The 19472-nt window shown below is 38.8% G+C and overlaps 1 protein-coding gene across 2 annotated transcripts in view; it reads left to right on the top strand.

The window, feature by feature from the left end:
• Positions 1-19472, top strand: part of VCAN (versican) — a 118437-nt gene that overhangs the window by 17388 nt on the left and 81577 nt on the right. For both annotated transcript variants that reach the window (XM_055699677.1, XM_027813124.2), the window contains exons 3-5: positions 2684-3055; positions 15111-15285; positions 15396-15523. In XM_055699677.1, coding sequence (XP_055555652.1) covers positions 2684-3055; positions 15111-15285; positions 15396-15523 — 675 coding nt within the window. The remainder of the gene's footprint in view (positions 1-2683; positions 3056-15110; positions 15286-15395; positions 15524-19472) is intronic.

Below are 19472 nucleotides of genomic sequence, written 5' to 3'. Positions count from 1 at the left end.
TGTGCAGGAACACCACTTAATCTTATGTTTCAGTGCCAAATATTAATTCTTCTTTTTCAATAGGGTAAAGCTCTCCCCTCTCTTTCTGCTTCTCCCCTCTTCTCATCAAAACAAAGAGTGCTTTTATGTAATAAAATATTACATGTATAAAATAAAGTTTTATAATGCTTTCTACGGGCATTAGTTGGATGGACATGTTTGTACCTACATGGTCTCCTATTCTGGGATATAGCCCAATTAAGGATAGATCTAGTTTGCATATCATGTTGATATGTTGTGTTTGCCAAGGGTTTAAGTCTGCTGATGTGCAGACAAATTTTAAAGAGAGGAAATTTCCTCAGGGTTCAGTGCTAATATTCCGGACCACTCATAACCAGAAACATCGTTCTCAAAAGTTTATTAAAATTCTGTCAATCAGGATAATTATAACTAGGTCATTTTTCATTTAAGAACTTCCTGTAATGTATATAGATGACAAGAGATCATAATAATTACTAAATATTTTGAGACTGATTTTAATCTTCCACCTGTGCAATTTGGCAGAAATGTCATCACAACTGAGAAAGCTGAGTATTCATTCTGTTTCTTTATGTCTATACCCCACTGTAACTCAGTGAAGTTTCAAGAAATTAAAAATTATATAAAAGCCAGTGGTATTTCCATACTGTACATCTTCAGGATAAAATCAATCCTTTCTAGGTTTTGGCAACCAGTTGGCTCTATGCTAGTTAAGTTTTTATTTCCTTAAGGAAATTAAAAAACCAAAACAACCAACCAAAAAACACAGTGGATTTTTTTCTTTAAATTAATGTGCATGCAACCAAAGCTTTTGAGCTAGTGTTTAGTATTCAGTAACTTCTACAGGCTTGTCTTCAAGTCTTGTGAATTCTCCAGTCTTCAGTTTCATATTGGACCTGTTTTTGTCTTTCCGTTTTACAACTAGATTCTTGCTAGGTCTGAGCCCAAAGTGTATGAAGTGATCAGTTTGTTTAACTATTAAATGTGAGTTGTACCATCACTGGTCTCTGCTTACAAGTTAATGGAAAAACGAGAATCTCACTGCATGCCTGAATCACAGAGTGAGCATCTTGCTGGTAAATTTGCTTAGATAGTGCCATTCCATGTGAACTTTTCCGCTGAGCTTTGGGTGCAATGCAGCTGTTTTGGCACAGCACTATCCCATTGTTGATGTACTCTCTCTGGTCTAATCAGTTTTGATACAGTCATCTTAAGTGCATCTGCATTGTGTTCCCAGGAATTTCCAGTTAGGTAGGTATGGATGGAAAGACCCAAGGAATTCCATTTAAACTTCTGGGTCTTCCTTGGTCAGTTAATTTTTTTCTCTGTTTTTTCTAGTTAGTACTTTTTTATTAAAATGCTTGGTCATCAAACTGATCATTCTTGTATTGAACCTTTAAAAATAATACTATTAAATACTTTATCCTGCATAAAGTCATCTCTGTTAAAAATAATCAGCTTGAGCAATTTTTCTGTGTTTCTGACTTTCGTGGTTTTTCCCCAAAAAATCTTCTGCTCTTTATGGAGACGTGATATTTTTGATGATAGATAAATAGATACATAATTGTCATGTGCTGGTGTCTCCAATTTCATCATTCTGGTGGCTAGTATTTGAAGTTATTGTATTTCTAAACTTTATGAACCCTAGCTTGCTTAAAATTAATGATCAGTGTGTTCCACCTTTCAAAAAATGTTAGATTGCAGGACAGTGAAAGAGGTAAGATAGACACTGTTGTGCATCAGCTTTTAATCTTCATTAAGCCATTACGTATGATGAAACAACATCACATAAAAATAAATCTAACAGAATTCGTCTCTTCAGACAGTTACTGTGTGCAGGCTGGATGAACAGTAGTCAAATTCCCCCTCAGGATATTATCAGATGGAAGCATTTCACTGTAAAATGTTTGCAGATGGAGATGTTATAAAAAATGATAAAGGTCCTATCATGTCAAGTCTGAGCCAAGTTGTGACTTTCTGTGCACGGTACTTCCTTCTTTGCTTCAACACCCTGGAATACTTTATTTCTGCAAAGTCTTCAAGTCCTTGAAGTGACAGGAAAATAATTATAAAAGGATGACTATTTGGGAGAATCTCACTGCGGGGGTGCAATAAAAAGAGTTAACCCTTGAAAGAATAGAGTAAGAGATGCCATATATGCAAAGTCATAGTTTTGCTTTTAGGATAGGAGCAAATGAACAAGTTACTGTGAGGTAAGACAAGGTGTAAACATCAGTAGCTATCCTGTATGCATGCTACTGGCCAGCAATAAATGTGAGGTAACTCGCTGTTTTTCACTCAGAAGGGTCTTGCTCCTATGAAGTACAAAGCCAGCTCTTAGCATTCATCTGTCATCTAAAATTTCAAAACAGTTTCCAAAGAAGGTCAATTACTGGGTGACTATAAAAAATGGAGAAAAAACATCAGAGAGTAGTGAATTAGATTTGCCCAAACAGAAAAGGGCTCCATCAGCAGCCTAGGATATTGATGCAAACTCTTTTTTAGCTCACACTGATCAGTCCTGTTACAAATCAGCTCAGTGTCATGGATTTCAGGTCTTGCATGTCTGTGAATCTTAAGTAACAATGAAATGTATCTGTTTCTGATTTTGCTGTTCCATTGATGTGATTTGTCCTTTCTCTCCCCCTCTCTCCTCTCTTTCTAGTTAAAGCGGAAAAAAAAACCCTTGTAAAGGGTTCCCTCTCTGGAACTTCAGTCCTGCCATGCTTCTTTTCAACCACACCCACTATAGCCTCCAGCTATGCAGCTGAGTATCTTCGAATCAAATGGTCAAAGGTTGAACTGGATAAAAGTGGAAAAGATGCAAAAGAAACCACAGTCCTGGTGGCCCAAAATGGCAACATCAAAATAGGTCAAAGCTACAAAGACAGAGTGTCTGTTCCAACCAATTCAGAGGAGACAGGTGATGCTTCGCTGACTTTCTCTAAGCTGCGTGCAAGTGATGCAGGGGTATATCGCTGTGATGTTATGTACGGAGTTGAAGACACACAAGGCATTGTATCATTGGCTGTAGAGGGTAAGGATTTATCCATTTCCTTTGTAGTCAACAGTGATTTCAGCTAAAACAGTAAAAGTTAGTAATTAACATATAAAGAGAGGGTATTTAAAGGATTATCTTTAGCAATTTACTCTTCCTTAACTGTTCACTTCCCATTCTCTTTCTGCCTTTTATTTATTCTTTTTCATATTTTCCAGTCTGTAGCTCTCTATCACTTACACCTTCAGGGAGGCTACTTTTGATTCCTGGAACAAATGCCATTTCCTTATTCCCAGAGTAGTTTAATACTTTGATTTGGTTTATACCCTTTGCAAGACAAGTTTTTTCTTCTTCTTTTTTTTTTTTTTTTTTTAAGGAGATACCTCTTAAGTTTTCTCAGACCAGCCCATTGAAACATGATACATACTGTACTAACGCATCTGTCTGAAAAATGTCATTACAAAATGACAGACTTGGCAGGCAGAAGCAGTTTCTTTTTAATTGTTTGCGTAGGATGAAAAGGAGCAACTGCCCTGCTACTGGAGCTGTGGTGGGCCTATCTTGCCACCTGATGTACACAACCATAATGCCAGCAAAACTGGGAACCACTCTTTCTGTGATAGGAATGTCAAGCACAAAGGAGGATTTTCTTTTGTCCCAGTAATAAAGGTTGGATAGGTAGGAGGGCACCCATCTGGCAGAAACTGCAGGAAAACAAATAGGGAGGTGGCTGCTAATGTTCTTCCATGTGGAGGATCCAAGACTAAGAGTTTTCTGGTCATCACTTTAAAGAAATAACCTCTGAAACTTTGAGGGGGAGAAGTGTACATGTGAAAATACTGAAAAGATGGGACTTTCAAAATCGTGTAAAGTGGCAGAGGGGACATCTGATCTATAGGTGTTTTTCTGCTAAGAGCCTGCTTACACAGCACCATAAGTACAGCACAGAGACCACTCCAGAACCTGGTGCTGTATAGCCCTGTCAGTTTGGCACTGAGCCTGAGCTAACAAACCGCGCTGAAAGACAGGACGTATTAGCCCAGGCTCTGTGCCATGTAAATGCAAATTCTGGATCCAAATTACTCTGCATGCTTAGAACAACACTGTGCTGTGTGGATGTACCATCTCACGTGGACTCTGCCTCACACTTCTTTGCACTTAGGTGTTTTCTGGAAGTTCAGTATTTACTCAGATGACTGAATTCCAAAACAAACACTAATACTTGCTGCTGGAAATTATGACTTCGGCTAAGATGTTTTTTTTGGTGAGCTTAATACTGCATTGTTCTTCCAATGTGCTTAACCTAACTTGAACAGTCTTTTGGCATTGATTCAATGAAAAATGTTGAAGCGCGGTCTTGATTTGGAAATACAATAATTCAATGTAACCATTAATGTCTATATAACTTCATAAACTGCTTAGTCCTAATGGCAAAAGCAAAAGAAATCCTGGTTTGAACATTACTTTCCAGTAACTAGTGTACCTGGCATTCCTCATTCCTTTACAAGTGCTCCCTTGACTGCATATCTATATCCAGGAGCAGCAGATGTTCACTACAGCAAAATATCTGATGATTTGTGGTAATAATTTAGCTGCTGTAGTTAGTGCTCCTGTATAACACTGCAATGAGATGAACTGATCAGATTATTTTTTTTAACTGAAAGAAAATTTCACACACTCTGTTTACTTTTTTGGAACTGTTCTTTTCCATGATTCCTTTAATGTCAAGATTTCAGGAGGGGGAAAAGCTAGGTCTTGACCCATATTAGGTTGTCATTTGTGCACTTTGTTCTCCATTTTCTACGTAAAACAAACAAATGCCATTTATCAGACTCCTAAGGATTTCATGTGAATGTTGCCACTCATATATTCTGGCTCATTTCAGAAAGCTGATTTCAGCTTTTATTAAAAAAAAAAAAAAAACAAAACACCAAACCAAACCAAATCATTAGGCCCAAATGTAATTTATTTCCATTATGTTGCACAACTGGGAATATGTGATCTTCTTGACACTCTCTTTGTGCATGCTTCGCTGCCCCTCATTAGCCTGGTGTGGGGAGATCTTTCCACATTAATTGTGGTAACTTCAGAGCTGGCAGCCAGCATGGTTCAGCACTGTGTTTTGGTCAGCTCTCCCTGCTGGAGCTGGGGATGGTGCTTGCAGGGTGACCCATGAAGTCCTGGTAAAGTTATCACCCGTTTTGCTATTCTGCATGTTTTATACTCATCCCAAATGAAAGACAAAATGCATTTGTGCAGCAGTTTTTGAGGACTCAGCAGGTATGTGTTGCTTTAGTTTTTCAGTAGATGTAGAATGTATGTATGTTGAAAAAGTGGTAACTCTGGCTCAGGTCGTACTTGCCTGATCACATGGCTTAATCCTAAAGTGAAGCAGAACAATTTTATTAAAGATAGTAAGCTTCTGCAAAATTCCCTTTGTGGGGTAATTTAGGTGTGGGAAGAAATGTTACTAATGCTTCAGAAAACAATATTTATCTTTTCTTTATGTGCCACCACTGTTACGTTTGTTAAGTCTAATTTAATGAATTTCTCAGAAATGGCCAAATGAAGTAGGCCAAAACTTAACTGCATCATTCTGGTGAAGTAGGTGAAATTGCTCCTTTGTTGTTATGATAACTTTATGGGGTTTGTATGCTTGTTCATTAGAGTATTTTTAAACCAATGTAGGACTTAAATTCTAGATGTTTTCAGGATTTTCATTTGTTTTACAGACATTGCTTCATTTGAAATTTTCAAACAGAAAGCCCGTTCCAGCATCAATGAAGCCAGGCAGATAAGTTTAGATAGCTGTACTCTTTGTGTTTCAAATAAATCAAGTAAAATAATAGATAACTGGGAGACCTAACTTGACTAAGAAAAAAATTACTGTAATTGCTATTTCTATCCTTACCTTTAGGTATGCCAAGAATATGAAACTGCTATTGAACCCATGCAAATGAACGTCTTTTACCAGTGATGGAATATGCTGTGAATAAAAAGTGGAATTTCTGAGAAATAATTTACTCTGTAGCATATAATTTTCCCCAGGTTAAGCTGTACAAGCTGAACAATTGGTAATAGTCACTGAAAGTTAACAGTAAAAATTTTATGCCTGAGTTTCAAGACCAAGACTGTTTACAAAAGATGTGTGTAATTGTGCATCTTTTTTTATTTTCTGTGTAGCTATCACAACAGACAAATTTTATAATTTGTATGTAAATATCCAGTTAATTTACTATTTTTTTAGATGTCAGGTGAACTTCTTAAGTTCAGAAAAGTCAGATTTATATGTTACTAACAACTGTATAAATACTGGCTTTACCAAGAAGATGGAATGTAAATACAAAACTGCCTTCTTTAACAGTGACAAACCCATATTTTGGTTCTTTGACTCAAAATGCTTCAGCATCATATCCTGCCTTCCCATAGGGTTATTTATGTAGGGTCTGAGTAGAAGGTTTTGTTTTTAATATAATCAACTGTTGCCTAATTTTACGTTCCTAACAAATTAGGCCAAAACCAAACTCAAGTCTATTTCAGACAAAAGATCCGTCTGTCCCAGTGTCCTGTTCCAATGAAAGCAGTAACAGCTGACAGCAAAAGGCAAACGTAACAAATTTTAGTGTGTATTTCATTGCTGTCAGAGACCTGTCACCCATGTACTTCCTATGGCGGTGACTCTATGTTAGACAATCTTGCACTGATTTTTTTTTTCTATTTGTTTTTTGAATGTATGTAAATTTTTTGTATCCATAGCTGGACTTCTGGTTAAGCCACCACTTAACCACAGCTGGTTCAGTTAGTTCTTATTCAAAAGGAAGATGTACTTTAAGCACCCACATTGCCTTTGTCTCTACTTTGCATATTTCTACTACGTGATTTTTGATAGGTAAAATCTTTGTAAAAAATCTAAAGATTCTAAAGAATCTAAAGATTGGCAGGATCTTGGAAACTGCCTTCATACTGTGCTTTTCCTTTGTTTTGGTTATAGGCACAACCTATGCCAACTACTTGGGTATCAACAGCTGTTCACTAGGAGCTCAGAGACATCACCAAGACACTGTGGCTTAACATGGTGCCTTGTTTCGGCTGAGCAGTGCTTACTTGTATGTGTACCAGCAGCTTGTGATAGAGATGAAATAGTTTGATATGAACTCCTTTTAAACTGCCCAGCTTAAAGCTAAGTTGGAACTGACTTGTTTTTACTAGGGGTATAAAAGTGGTTATGTTCATGTTACTAGCCAGGTTGACTCAGCTTTGTGTACAGTCCTGGGGATTTGATCCTCGAAAGTCAAGCCATGTAGGGTTAGAAGGACATGCTAGGTCACTTACTGTATTTCCTTTGGTACTGTAAATAACCACGTTTCATGCTGTGCTGCATGCCTTTATTACTCCTGAAATCAAGCAAAGGCACCCATTCACAGAGGTTATAAGGTGATTTGCATATTTCATCTCTAGGTTCAGTGGGGTTACACTGAATTGTACCCTATATGTTACTATTTTCATTTTACTGCTGGTTAAAGTGTAAGAGGGAGGATTAGCCCATGCAGAAAGTTTTGGGGCAGCCTGCCCTGCTCATTAATTGCAACCGCAGAGCTGTCCTTGAGGCTGGGGATAGTGCCAGTGCTGAGAGGTCTGCAGGTTTGCACAGACGGGCCGTTTCATCACACTACATACCGCCTTTCCTGTTCAGTAATTTTAGGAACTGCTTTCCTTTACACCCTGGTTGCTGTTACAATTACATGGACCTCTCAGACAGGGATATTTCATGTTCAAGGTGTATCTAACAGTATTACAGTGTTACATGCTTCAGCTTCTTACAAGGAAAGAAATATGCAGAACACATCGTTCATACTCATTTTTCCTGCTACATGTTGTCTTCTCTGCCTTCTTTGCACGTCTCTCTGAATTTTCCCCTTTTTTTCTGGAGCCACTCTTCCTTTGTCAGCACTTGTAATTTTGTCTTTCTACAGTGTTTTGAGCTTTTCTTCTGAGACTTCTTGATGTTATTAAACCCACAAGTCAAACTGTCTCACGTTAGTCCTTGGCCTTAAAGTTTTTGAATGCTTAATGTTATTTTGTCTTCGTTTTTAGTCTGAAAATGTCAAGTCTCAGAATCCTTCAGATACGTAAGAGGGATGTTTTTCCCTTCTTAGTAGGTAACACTGAGCTGCCACTTTTTTTCCCACTTTAAGCTGCTTTTGGACACTAGTGGTCTTCCACTATATCCCAGTAGAGATACATGGGAACAAGTTGGAGGTTGACGACCAGCAGGTGATGCCTTCTGAAGATCATCCCCAAGTGTCTGTGTTCCTGGTAATAGCTTACCAAACACAAATTCACAACCTTGACTTGGATGTCAAGTCTGAAAATAGGAAACATAAAGTTGGGGTGTGATTTATTTCACCTTGGAGTGTTTAAGGTCACGTGCCCAGTCTAAGCTAAACACACAGACCCATACTGCCTTCAGCTCCTCTCTGACAAGAATCTTGGGTGAGATGAGCTCTCTGGGTGTCCATATCCCTGGTCAGTAGTTAGAGACATTTAGATGACTAGTTTAGACTAGACTTCTAACCTTTAGGCAAAGCAAACTTTAGTTAGAGTTGTGTCCCAGAAAGGATTTTATAAAAGTATTGCTGTACATCTCTATGTCCACATTTATTCCCTCTATTTACTACAAAATCCACTTGTATAAAATAGTTTTGGGATGCCTTATAAAAAGCTGACCTAGAAAGGTAATGTAACAGTACTGTTCATTCTGGAACACAGCTGGGTATTTAATGAAATTCTCATTTTGTGTGGTGCCATGGTATTGGGCAATGTGACCTAGTGTAATCAAAAATAAAAAGTCTGAACAAATCACTCATTTGAGCTGATTTTGAGCTGATTTTATTGTTATCCTCCTTGGAGGTGATTGGACTGAAGTGGATCAGAGTAGCAAATGGGATTCTTCCAGTTTCATTGCTCTTTTTTCATATCTTGTCAGTGAATATTTTTCACTGATAATGAGAACACTTTATTATTTTCTTACTGATGTTTTGGGAGACCACTGTTTTCATGGGCCTCATTTTGGTAGTTTCTGTTTGATTCTGCTGCAAGTCTGAGATAGTTTTTTAGTCTTTGTAGGTTTTGGGGTTTTTGTTTTTTTTTGTTTTGTTTTTTTTTTTTTTAAGCCAGTAAAGAAAATCCTGGGCTTAAAATACTGACCTTGTTAATGGAAAGAAGCAGCAATTAGGGAAGCAGAGTAGTGGTAATTCACATTTTCATTTTTATGCAAACTCTTCTTTCTTGCAGGCATTATAATGATAATAAATGGGAGTTGTTTCCAATGTGGGAACGCTGCCACACAATTGTGCTGTTAGCCCTGAGAGATTGTGTGTTGACAACCTAATTGATTTATTCTCTCTACAGCCAGAACTCCCCTTCATTATCTCTTAAGTATGGCATTTGAAGAGATGCTTTTATTTAATCTTTTAGATTTATCTGTCTTGAAATGTTACTGCCTCTTGATGCTGAACTTCCGTGCATCCTTGCTAACTAAATTAACATGGGCTGCCGCATTTTTAAGCTTGTGTTTTACTCTCCTGCATCGTGGATCCCAAGGAATCTCCAACCTCTGTAGCTGGGAAGGAAAAAGCACAATGGGTAATGGCTATCACAGGACGGGAGAAGGAAATTTACTTCTGGGTGAGAAAGACCCTGTGCCTATGTGCAGTGCACATCAGGAACAGGGAAGGAAATGTTCTGATCAAGCTGCTGTGTCCTTCACACAGGGACAGGGAACATGGCAGCTGATGGGCAAGCTTGTGGGGTTTCTGCATTGGGCTGAATGGAGGAGCTTTGGTGGGAGATCTCTGAGCCCAGGAAGTGAGTGGCAAGCCTTCACGTGTGGGATGGTAGAGCAGAGGCCAGTACTAAATGGCTAAACTGGTTTTAGGGTGTTGGTCATCCGTGAGGACAGTTCTGAGAGTCTGTGTTTGGGTTTTGGTTTTTTTTTTAAAGTAATTTCAAGTAGCAGTGCCTTGGCCTCAGTGAACGCTCGTGTGACCTAGTAAGCTGCTGTACAGAGATAACAGAGTGAATCAGCTGATCCCAACATATATTCAGACATTAATACAGATGTAGTAAAGAAGTCCTCCCCCTGAGAAAAATACAGGTAAAGCTCAGCATTAATCGCTTTCTGTATCTGGACCGACCTGGTCAGAGGACCTTGTGTACACCTGCATGCAACTGCATTGCTCTCTGAGGACAAACACAAAGATTTTGCGTGGAGGAGCAATATGCGAGCTCTGTCCCTGGAGAGCAGGAGGTGCTGGGGCTGAGAGAGCAGAGAGGTTGGTATGTACTTTCTCTCCCCACAAAGAGAAGTACCCTGAGGCCTTTGGCAAGGGAGCTCCTGCTGGTTCAAGGCAAGCCTGTTCTTCTCAGGTTGCCAAAGCCTAAGACAGGGGTCAGAAGATGGGTGCAAAACCTCGAATAAGAAACACAAATGAGTTATTCATGCAGGAAACTGAAAATGCTGCCCTTTTGCTTCCTTTCATACAGTGCTCAGTCCTGTAACCTGTATCTTGGCATGTATCTGTAATGTAAATCGTCTTCTGTATTAAAGACGACGAGGATCACCAACCCGTGCAGTAGCTTTGGCAGTGGGCTGGGGGTTATTGCAGTGGTCTGCACTACAGTGGCTAAGGTTTGAACACAAAACAGAATGTAGAAATCAACAGAATATACAATAACAACCACTGCCATCATAATATTTTCACTTCAGATATTCTTTGCTGTGTGAGACAACTTCTGAAATTGAGGCTTTGTGTGTCTCCAACAGTGCATCTTGCAGCAGTGTGATCTCACTAGTGAAAGTGAACTGTAATTCATTAACCATACCAGGACCCCCTCCTTTGCAGTTCCATGAGGTTTTGCTACATGATACCCTGGCAAGTAATAAAGCAAAGTTGCAACCCAAAGGTGTGAAACCACAGAACCAGGCTATTACCTGTGGAAAGCCCTAGTTTGTTAAAACTGAAATACTTTACATTTTTGTTTTCTGGTCTAAGACAGAGATAAACGATTAAAATACATTCTGTCTCGCTTAGGCAGGAGCGAATTCTGGATGCTACAAATTACTTTACTGTGAATGCTCTTTGTTGCAGATGCTGCTACTCCTTCCTGTAATTACACTGACTTTGTTTGCCAGATGTTCGGTGACGTTATATTGCTGTAGTCTGTTTTCCAGTTGCTTTATTTCTTCCGAGGACAGCTCCTTTCTTGCCTTTTCTTTCAGAGAGGAAATTGACAAAGGGAAAAAAATCCTTGACAAATATTTTAAAGTACAAAAACTCAGAGAATGGTTTTTGCCCCTCTCTCTGTGTCTAACTGAAACAATGAAAGACTTGCACTTTAATCTTCTTAGCCCCAGGGGGTCTTCTAATTATTGCAGCTGTTGCACAGGCTTATACATACTGACCTCCTCCTTCCCATTCATCTTGGAGGCTCTTTTATGTCCATTAGCTCCTCACTGGAAATGGAAGAGCCTTCAACTCTTAAACAATAGGTGAAGTTTACCTTTTGGATCAGGGTGAGGAGAACAAAGCATTCTCCGAGTTCCTTTCCAGGATTTACAAATGACCGAAGTCTCCTCTCGGCCCTGCAAAAGCTACTCTAAATTGGCAGCGATATTAACTCTTTTAGTCCTGCCTTATTCAGGTATCACTGGGATCCCAAACATATGCCAGCTAGGAAGGACAGTGGTTGCTTCTAACATGGAAGAAATGAGAGGAGTGATAGCTGGTTGTGGAGAATGCACTCATATATTTAAGCAGTAGGAAGCTTTAAAAAAATACAAGTTCAGATAAAGACGTTTTCATCTACTGCTAAGTTAATGAACCTTTTTGTGGCTGTACTGAGAAGCAGTGCTCTTGTGCCTAGTTGAAGTCATACAGCATCAGTTAAGCAATTGTGAAAAAAAAACCCCAAACAATCACACACACACACACACACACCCCCCGCCAAACAAACCATCCAACAAAAAAAGAGGCAATTAATCTGAATGCATATAAAATACATTTTAATTAAAATTAAAACAACAAATTCAATGGACAAATTTCTTCACATATTTGGGCATTTCTGGTTTGACCCTGAGTTTTAGAGCCAGTGTCAAATATTGTATCTATAGAAACACCAACGTTACCCTAAAAAAAAAAAAAAAAAAAAAAAGGTGTAAAATATTTGTATATATACAACAATAACTTGTAGTAAAGTCAGGTGCTCAGCTTGTGAATATTATTTTGGGTTCATATTTATGAATCAGGGTAAATGTTTTATCTGCTTCTGTGGTAAGCTCTGTAAAAATTACTCATTTCTTATTTCTAGACCCAGAACACCAAGAAGGTCACTTGAACTCATGTTTTTATTTGTTACTGTACCACTGTATATAATAATGATCACTTACATCAGCAGTTAACTTGCTCACAGTGTCAACCAATGTTACTGAAGTCTCAGTATCATAAGTATTTTAATGCATACCACAGCTTTAAAAATAATCTTCAAATAATATTTTTGCTATTTTAAGCTTTTAAATTCCAAATGCGATTCGTTGCTGTTGCCCAGCTTTTCTTATGTTGTGAGGTAGTGCTCTGTTTGGCATGTGGAAAGGGGCAGTGCTGTTTAGGGTACACAAAGCCAAGATATGTACACACGCACATGTTTAAATACATACATATATGTATAAATGAAGTTTTGCACATCTTAAGACAATGTAAATGGTATGTAAATTTGCCCTAACCAGGCAATGGAGCATGTCCTATAACAGAGAAAATGCAGGGATACTGGAGCTAGTTAAGTTATCTTTCTGACATTCCCTTTCAATCTCTCCTGGTAGAACAAGTTCACATTAATAAGAAAATGTCCTTGAGGCTGTGCTTTTAGCACGGAGGCTTCCTGGAGCAGTGTGGCCCCATCCGTGCTGTTATGGTCCTTTGGCTCCCAGCACAGGATGAAGATGCCCGTTGGAAGTTGTCCCTGGTCTTTGCTAGCTCCTGAAGTCTGCCCAGAAATCATTTGGAAGGATGTTATGGGGCCTGGGCCAAATAATGCATGAACTAATCTAACAATTTAAGACTTGGTGACTGATTTTCAGGCACCTGGAATATTTAACTTATGAATATAAAAATAGCCATAATTTTTCAGGGTGTAACTCCTCACTTGTCACTGTTGCCAAACAATGCTTGGGTCCATTTGAAGCTGAAATTACATCGTTGCTTGGAAGAAGCACTGTTAGTGATGGGTGCAGTCCGTGTTCTGAAAAGGCATTTTAGGGAGATGCTGGTGGTCTGTAAGCTCCCAGTTAGTGGCTGCAGCTGGTGTGTGGCTCCGTATTAAACGATGAAATATGAGGATTCCCGGCATTTCCTTTTCCATTTCCTGTTTCTCTGCCAGTAGCTTTGATGAAATTGGTGTCTGATCACCGAAGTTTAACCTATATGTGAGTACTTTTCAGATAATGTATTTTATTTTCATTTCAGAAAACTTCTTAGTGAATCACAACAAGAACAAAATGTGTATTTTCTGTTAATTAGACATATCCAGACCTTTGATAAGTGGCAAAATTTTACTGAATTTCTCTGCATAAGAAAAAGTATTTATAAATATGTTGGGACCCCTTGAATCAACATTTTTCCAAGTTACCCCTTTTTCTGTTTACTCATAAATTAGCAGACTTCTATCTTTCAACAGTGCTCTAATAACAAATGCTTGTTGTTAATTCCATTATTGCTACAATGCCACCATTTTCCCAAACTGTATTACAGTATGTCATTTACTTATGAAGTACTCCAATAAAATCGTCAGAGAAAAGGAAGATTTTACGGTTCATTTTTCTTGCTTTGTATCCATTTTGTATAGTGGATGTTTTATGGTGTTGCAATGCGTCTGAAGATTTTAGAGTGCAGTAAGTGAGGCTGAATGTTATTTTTCAGAGATCATCAGGGGACATCCTTTTGATGCTAAACTGTTTAAAACACTGGCAAGGGGGGGAAGTGATTTGGCAAGGTGGAATATCTGTTGTCTGCCACTTTGGAGTTGGAGCCCTTTACGGTTTTTTTAAGGTGTGCATGTGCAGCTGTGGCTGAATTCAGTGGGAATTATGTGTGTATAGCAACCAGAATGTGGCTTCTAGACAGATCCTGTGTTAGCCAAAGCCACCATAACTCTAGGCCTCCCTCTCCAAACTGACGTGCTTAAGTAACTTTTGAAATTGTCAAGATTGTTTCCAGAACCAGAAAGCCCCCAAATAAAAGCAAGCTTTGTTTTGTCTGTTTCATTGGTAGTGTGTGCAGGAAAACATGGTTATGAAAAGTTGACCAACAGCCATATATTTGTAAGAGTTGTATTTGTAGTAAGTTTTGATGCATAGGAACAGGCATCAAGGCCATCACTGATTAACAATTCTGCATCAAAAGCACAATTTTTTTGCTGTCCCCATTGGTCATATGTCTCACTGCATCTAGCAGACCTCAAGCACTCAAGGGATCCCCCATTCACTGTTGGCAATTCTGGGTGCAGTTCCTGCAGCTGGCTGCTTTGGAAAGTCTGTTTTTAAGCCCACTTCTTCCAAGGATCAGATGTGCTTAGTCTTGTCTGGTCACGCAGTTTGACTTGCAACTGGATGTGCCATGTAGGCCAGTAAGCCGACATGTCAGGTACCACTGCTAACATGAGCAACCTTGCCTGCAGCACAATCAACTGACCAGCAATTGCAACTGGAAAAGCCTGGGTTCATTCTCCTTTTTTGTCATGAATTCCTGTAATACAGCAGTGAAAATACCTATATGGTTCAATTACTTTTTTCTGTGCGTACAGTGAATATAATTTCACCAACTATTTATGACATAAGGTGTTACAGAATTACTGGTGGTAGCCACTAGAGGGGGGGGGGGGGGCATCAATAAAATGATAGCATATCTCTTAGCCTTTCATGATTTTTATTCTTCTCATCTGTTTTCAGCATTGTAAAGACACCTATGTAAAGTTTCAGTATGATGCTGGTTGCAGAGATGATGCAAAATGTGCCACTAATGTCAGTTGTTTTGTCTTTCAGGTGTTGTGTTTCACTATCGTGCAGCAACCAGCAGGTATACTCTGAATTTTACACAAGCTCAGCAGACTTGTCTCGACAACGGTGCTGTCATAGCAAGCCCAGAACAACTGAAAGCAGCCTATGAGGATGGATTTGAGCAATGTGATGCTGGCTGGTTGTCTGACCAGACTGTTAGGTAAGACATTTAAAAGGCCCCTTGACACAGTTTCCCAAAATTAATATGCCTACCATAGACTTACAATGCTGACTTATCATAATAATAAATATAACCATGCTGCATTTCAGGTATCCAATTAGACATCCAAGAATTGGCTGCTTTGGAGATAAAATGGGAAAAAAAGGAGTCAGAACATATGGGCGCCGTTTTCCTAATGAAACTTATGATGTATATTGCTATGTGGAACACATGGAAGGTAAGATAGGTCCATATTTACTCTGCACTGCAAAATTCAGAAATGACTGGAGATTCTAATGTGGAAAGGCAAAGAGATAAGTAATTCTGTCTTAGAAAAGTGTGGGCTGTTTTGAATCCAAAGAGAATTGCTGATTGAAGTGAACCTATAGTTTGTGGTCTAGCCAGGCCTTAATTAAAGATGAATGTGGAGTCTACAAAGAGACAGTCAGGTTTAAAGCTGCTATAGTTAGTGCAGTAGAACTTAGAAAAGTTGCTGTTGAAGCATCTTATTTTTTGAATGTTATAAAAGGATTTTCGAAGAAACTAATTTAATGTTTGAGAAACAATGTATGAGAGATACATATAAACCACGATGGATATGGTACATGTGCTAACTATATTATAGTTCATAAGGTATGTGATTAAGCTTTTTACATGCCAGGCATAAAATAATACAAACATTTAATTGCAATCCAAGTTTAATAACATCTTTTGAAAAAAGGGGCATGTCAGAATCAAAAAGAAAAAAACAAGCAAAAAATTTCCATTGAGGAGTCTGGATCTTCTTTAGTAAAATTCTTTGCAATTCCATAGTACAACTATAGCCTTTGCCCAAACTGCTAAATAAATGGCTTTAATGCAGCAGAGTTATTATGATACTGCCACATGGAATCATATTGTGAGTCATACTGTGAACCCCATAATACTTTGTGATCCATGGTTAGGCTTTGTGATTGATATTTATTGAACAAAGAGTTTGATTGTAAAAAGAAAAATATAGTAATTTTTTTTCTGTGACTGGGCAGCTCTAGCATGCATAAATCTTTGTATTATATTGTAATGGTGAAATTGCTTCTTATAATCTGTCATCTGGAAGTGAATTTAACTATATCCTTTCAGTGGACCTATAGATAACGTTTCAGACACCAGATATCCCTATGCTTAGAAATTACGGTGACTAGTTAAATACATATACTTAAAACAGAAAGGCAGAAATAGCCTTTGCTGTCCTGCAGTCTCTTTTTTTGGTTTTGTGCTGGTTATGCACTTGGAAACTTCTGCTACAGAAATACTTTGCAACCAGAACCAAAGTACATTTTCCGTCTACTGCAGTGGTCTGAGTGTGTCACACTACTTCTGTCTTGACAGGTTTTTATTCATATCAGTTTCACTCTTCCTTTCTAAAAAATATCTATATTTACTAATTAAATATCTTTTGGGCTGATATTTGACTTACAGGCATTCAGTCCAGTGCTCTTGAAGTCAGCAGAACAATAAATCAGCCATGGTTCTGAGCAAGCCTGCCTTTGTATGTGTACAAATATTTGTAACAAGCAACTGCAGAATTAAGGTGCTTCAATGTCTGTATTTTATCTTAGAGCAGAAATTAATCAGGTCGTGCAAAGTTTACTCCTGCTGATAACTTATAGAGACTTTAGTCATTGAAATCAGTGAGTATTTTCCTCTTACTTTTAGCAGCTGAGGATCTGCCCCAGACTATGTTCACCTTGGGAAGCTATAAAATACAAGCAATACAAGTCTTGCAATGACTCAAAAAACATATAACCTTGGAAAATCTGAAAATTAAGTGACGGAATTTTGTTAGTGGTCAGCATTGTCTGAATTTTATTTAATGTTCTATCAATATCTGTCAGTGAGCAGCACATACGAACACCTAGAGTTTATAACATTGATTCTCCATCAGTCCTTGATGGGATTGACTTCTGAATCATCCCTGAATTTAATTCAGTTTGGATCTTTCCTAGCTTAAAAAAAGAAGTTTGGACTAATCTGTATCATTCCTGGATGAAAAGCCATGTCTTGTTCCTTTCCCTCTTAAAGAACAGAGAAATGTAACTAATATGTAGAAGCTTATCCTGGATGCATGTGAGCCAGCAGTTTCTCAGAGTCAAATATTCTCACTGAGCTTTTAAAAATAAAAACTAAAAAACCTCAAAACTAAAGCATATTTCACTGAGGCTAGTGTCCTGTGCTCAGAACAACCTGGAACCAGGCCATGAGGTTCAAAGAGGTTACAGCGACTGTGCAGTCTTTTTTGATGAATATGCACATGCATAGGTTTTTAGTTTCTCATGAAAAATAGTTGATTCTTCTTTGTTACAAAATTTCATTTAGCAGGTCTTATGACCTGGCTTTCCTGTCTGGATAGCTGTATGTTTCTGTCCTATTTATGTGGATGATGATCTCTTTAAATATATGCATGTCTTTGTGGCCTGTCAGCTGTACTGCTGTAATGTGATCAGTTTGGATACAAAACCTTCAGTATTTCAGAAATATAAACTAGCATAGAATATTGGGGAGAACTGGTCTATCAACCCAGGTTAACAATAAGCCTGTCCATTTTACCTTCTTCCTTGCACAGTAGCTTCCTGTGGATAACTGTTGAAAGCAAATGCACAGTTTCAGCCTTTATCTTAAAGGCCTCCTAGCGTGGGGCAAGGGTTAAAGACCTACAGGAACAAGACCTACAGGGGCTTGAAGGTCTGACTTGAAGGCTGTGATTGGCCACTTCACCTCTGGGATCCATTGAAACTCACCAAGACTTATAAAACCCATTGTATGGTGACAGAATGACCGCAGAGATGGGTACAGGTTCAGAACGAAACTCTGCAGGAAGCAACGATGCCTGTGAGTTATCGTCCTTCCCAAAGGCAAAATATGTTTGACCTAGCTTTTATCTAAATGTTTCTCAAAATACACATTTATAAAAAAGTTCTGTGATCTTTTCTCCCAAATTCTTGGGGGGCCCTTTATAACTGACTTGCAATACTTAAAGGGGGCTCATAAGAAAGATGGGGACAGACTTTTTAGTAAGACCAGTAGTGGTATGACAAGGGGTAATGGTTTTAAACTACAATAAGTTAGATTTAGATTAGGTGTTAGGGAGAAAATCCTTACTGTGAGGGTAGTGAGGTGCTGGAGCATGTTGCCCAGAGCAGCTGTGGGTGCCTCACCCCTGGCAGGGCTCAAGGCCAGGCTGGACGGGGCTGGGAGCAGCCTGGGCTGGGGTGTGTGTGTGTGTCCCTGCCTGTGGCAGGGGGTTGGAACTAGATTGTCTTTAAGGTTCCTTCCAACCTAAACCATTCTATGATTCCCTTTACGATTCTATGAAACTAGGGAAAAAGAGCACTCCATCTTAGACTGGTACATATTGTACTGGCACAGCCCCTGTGTGCTGCCCCTGCCTGCCTTCCTGGGATTGCTACCGAGGCTTCAAGAATGACAGGCTATTTTAATATAGTATTTCAAACTGCTTGATACAGCTGTGAGAACTGTGGAATCGCTGGATAGCCACAGAAATGTCCCAACCTCATCTATAGGATAGCAATCTCCCAGAAGTCCAGACAAATTCAGTGGGAACTATGGGGGTTAAGCAAGGCAGGAAATCACATCCAAAGAGGGTACATGTAAACTAGGATGGCTGCTCCGGACTGACCGCTTAGTTAATATCTGGCCTCCTGCAGATCTGTTTCTGTTAGAAGAAACATTTGTTTCTTGAGCGTAATCCTGTTTAACTAAGAAATATGCCTACAAAATCCTGTTTCATTGAATGCAGTAGAAACAAAGAAAAGCAAGCAGGTGGTTTTGCTCTGAAATATCGACTTGCCTCTGTAGCAATTTCTGTGCCCCCAAATCCATTTATGACAAAACAGTGTCATAAATGATGGCTGCATGGTTTGTTATGTTATGATAATGGCATTGCTACGAGAAGCACTTTATGGCAGTAATAAGCTGAATCTGAGAAGAAAGGAGAATTCCCTTAACCACTTTACCATCGACTTCAAGTAAGAAAGCATAGTCAGGTCAATAGTGAACACATAGGAAAACTCATCCTTAAGGATCCTGTTTGTGTAGCAGGAAGGTCCTATGTATGGTGTGAAGGGGCGACTGCTGTGAATGTGTTAATTGCCAATTAGCTGTACAGCCTCAATGAACTGCACAGAGAT

This window comes from Falco cherrug, chromosome Z, assembly GCF_023634085.1.
Source record: "Falco cherrug isolate bFalChe1 chromosome Z, bFalChe1.pri, whole genome shotgun sequence".
Lineage (NCBI taxonomy): Eukaryota > Metazoa > Chordata > Aves > Falconiformes > Falconidae > Falco > Falco cherrug.
This window is presented reverse-complemented; position numbering and strand designations above follow the sequence as displayed.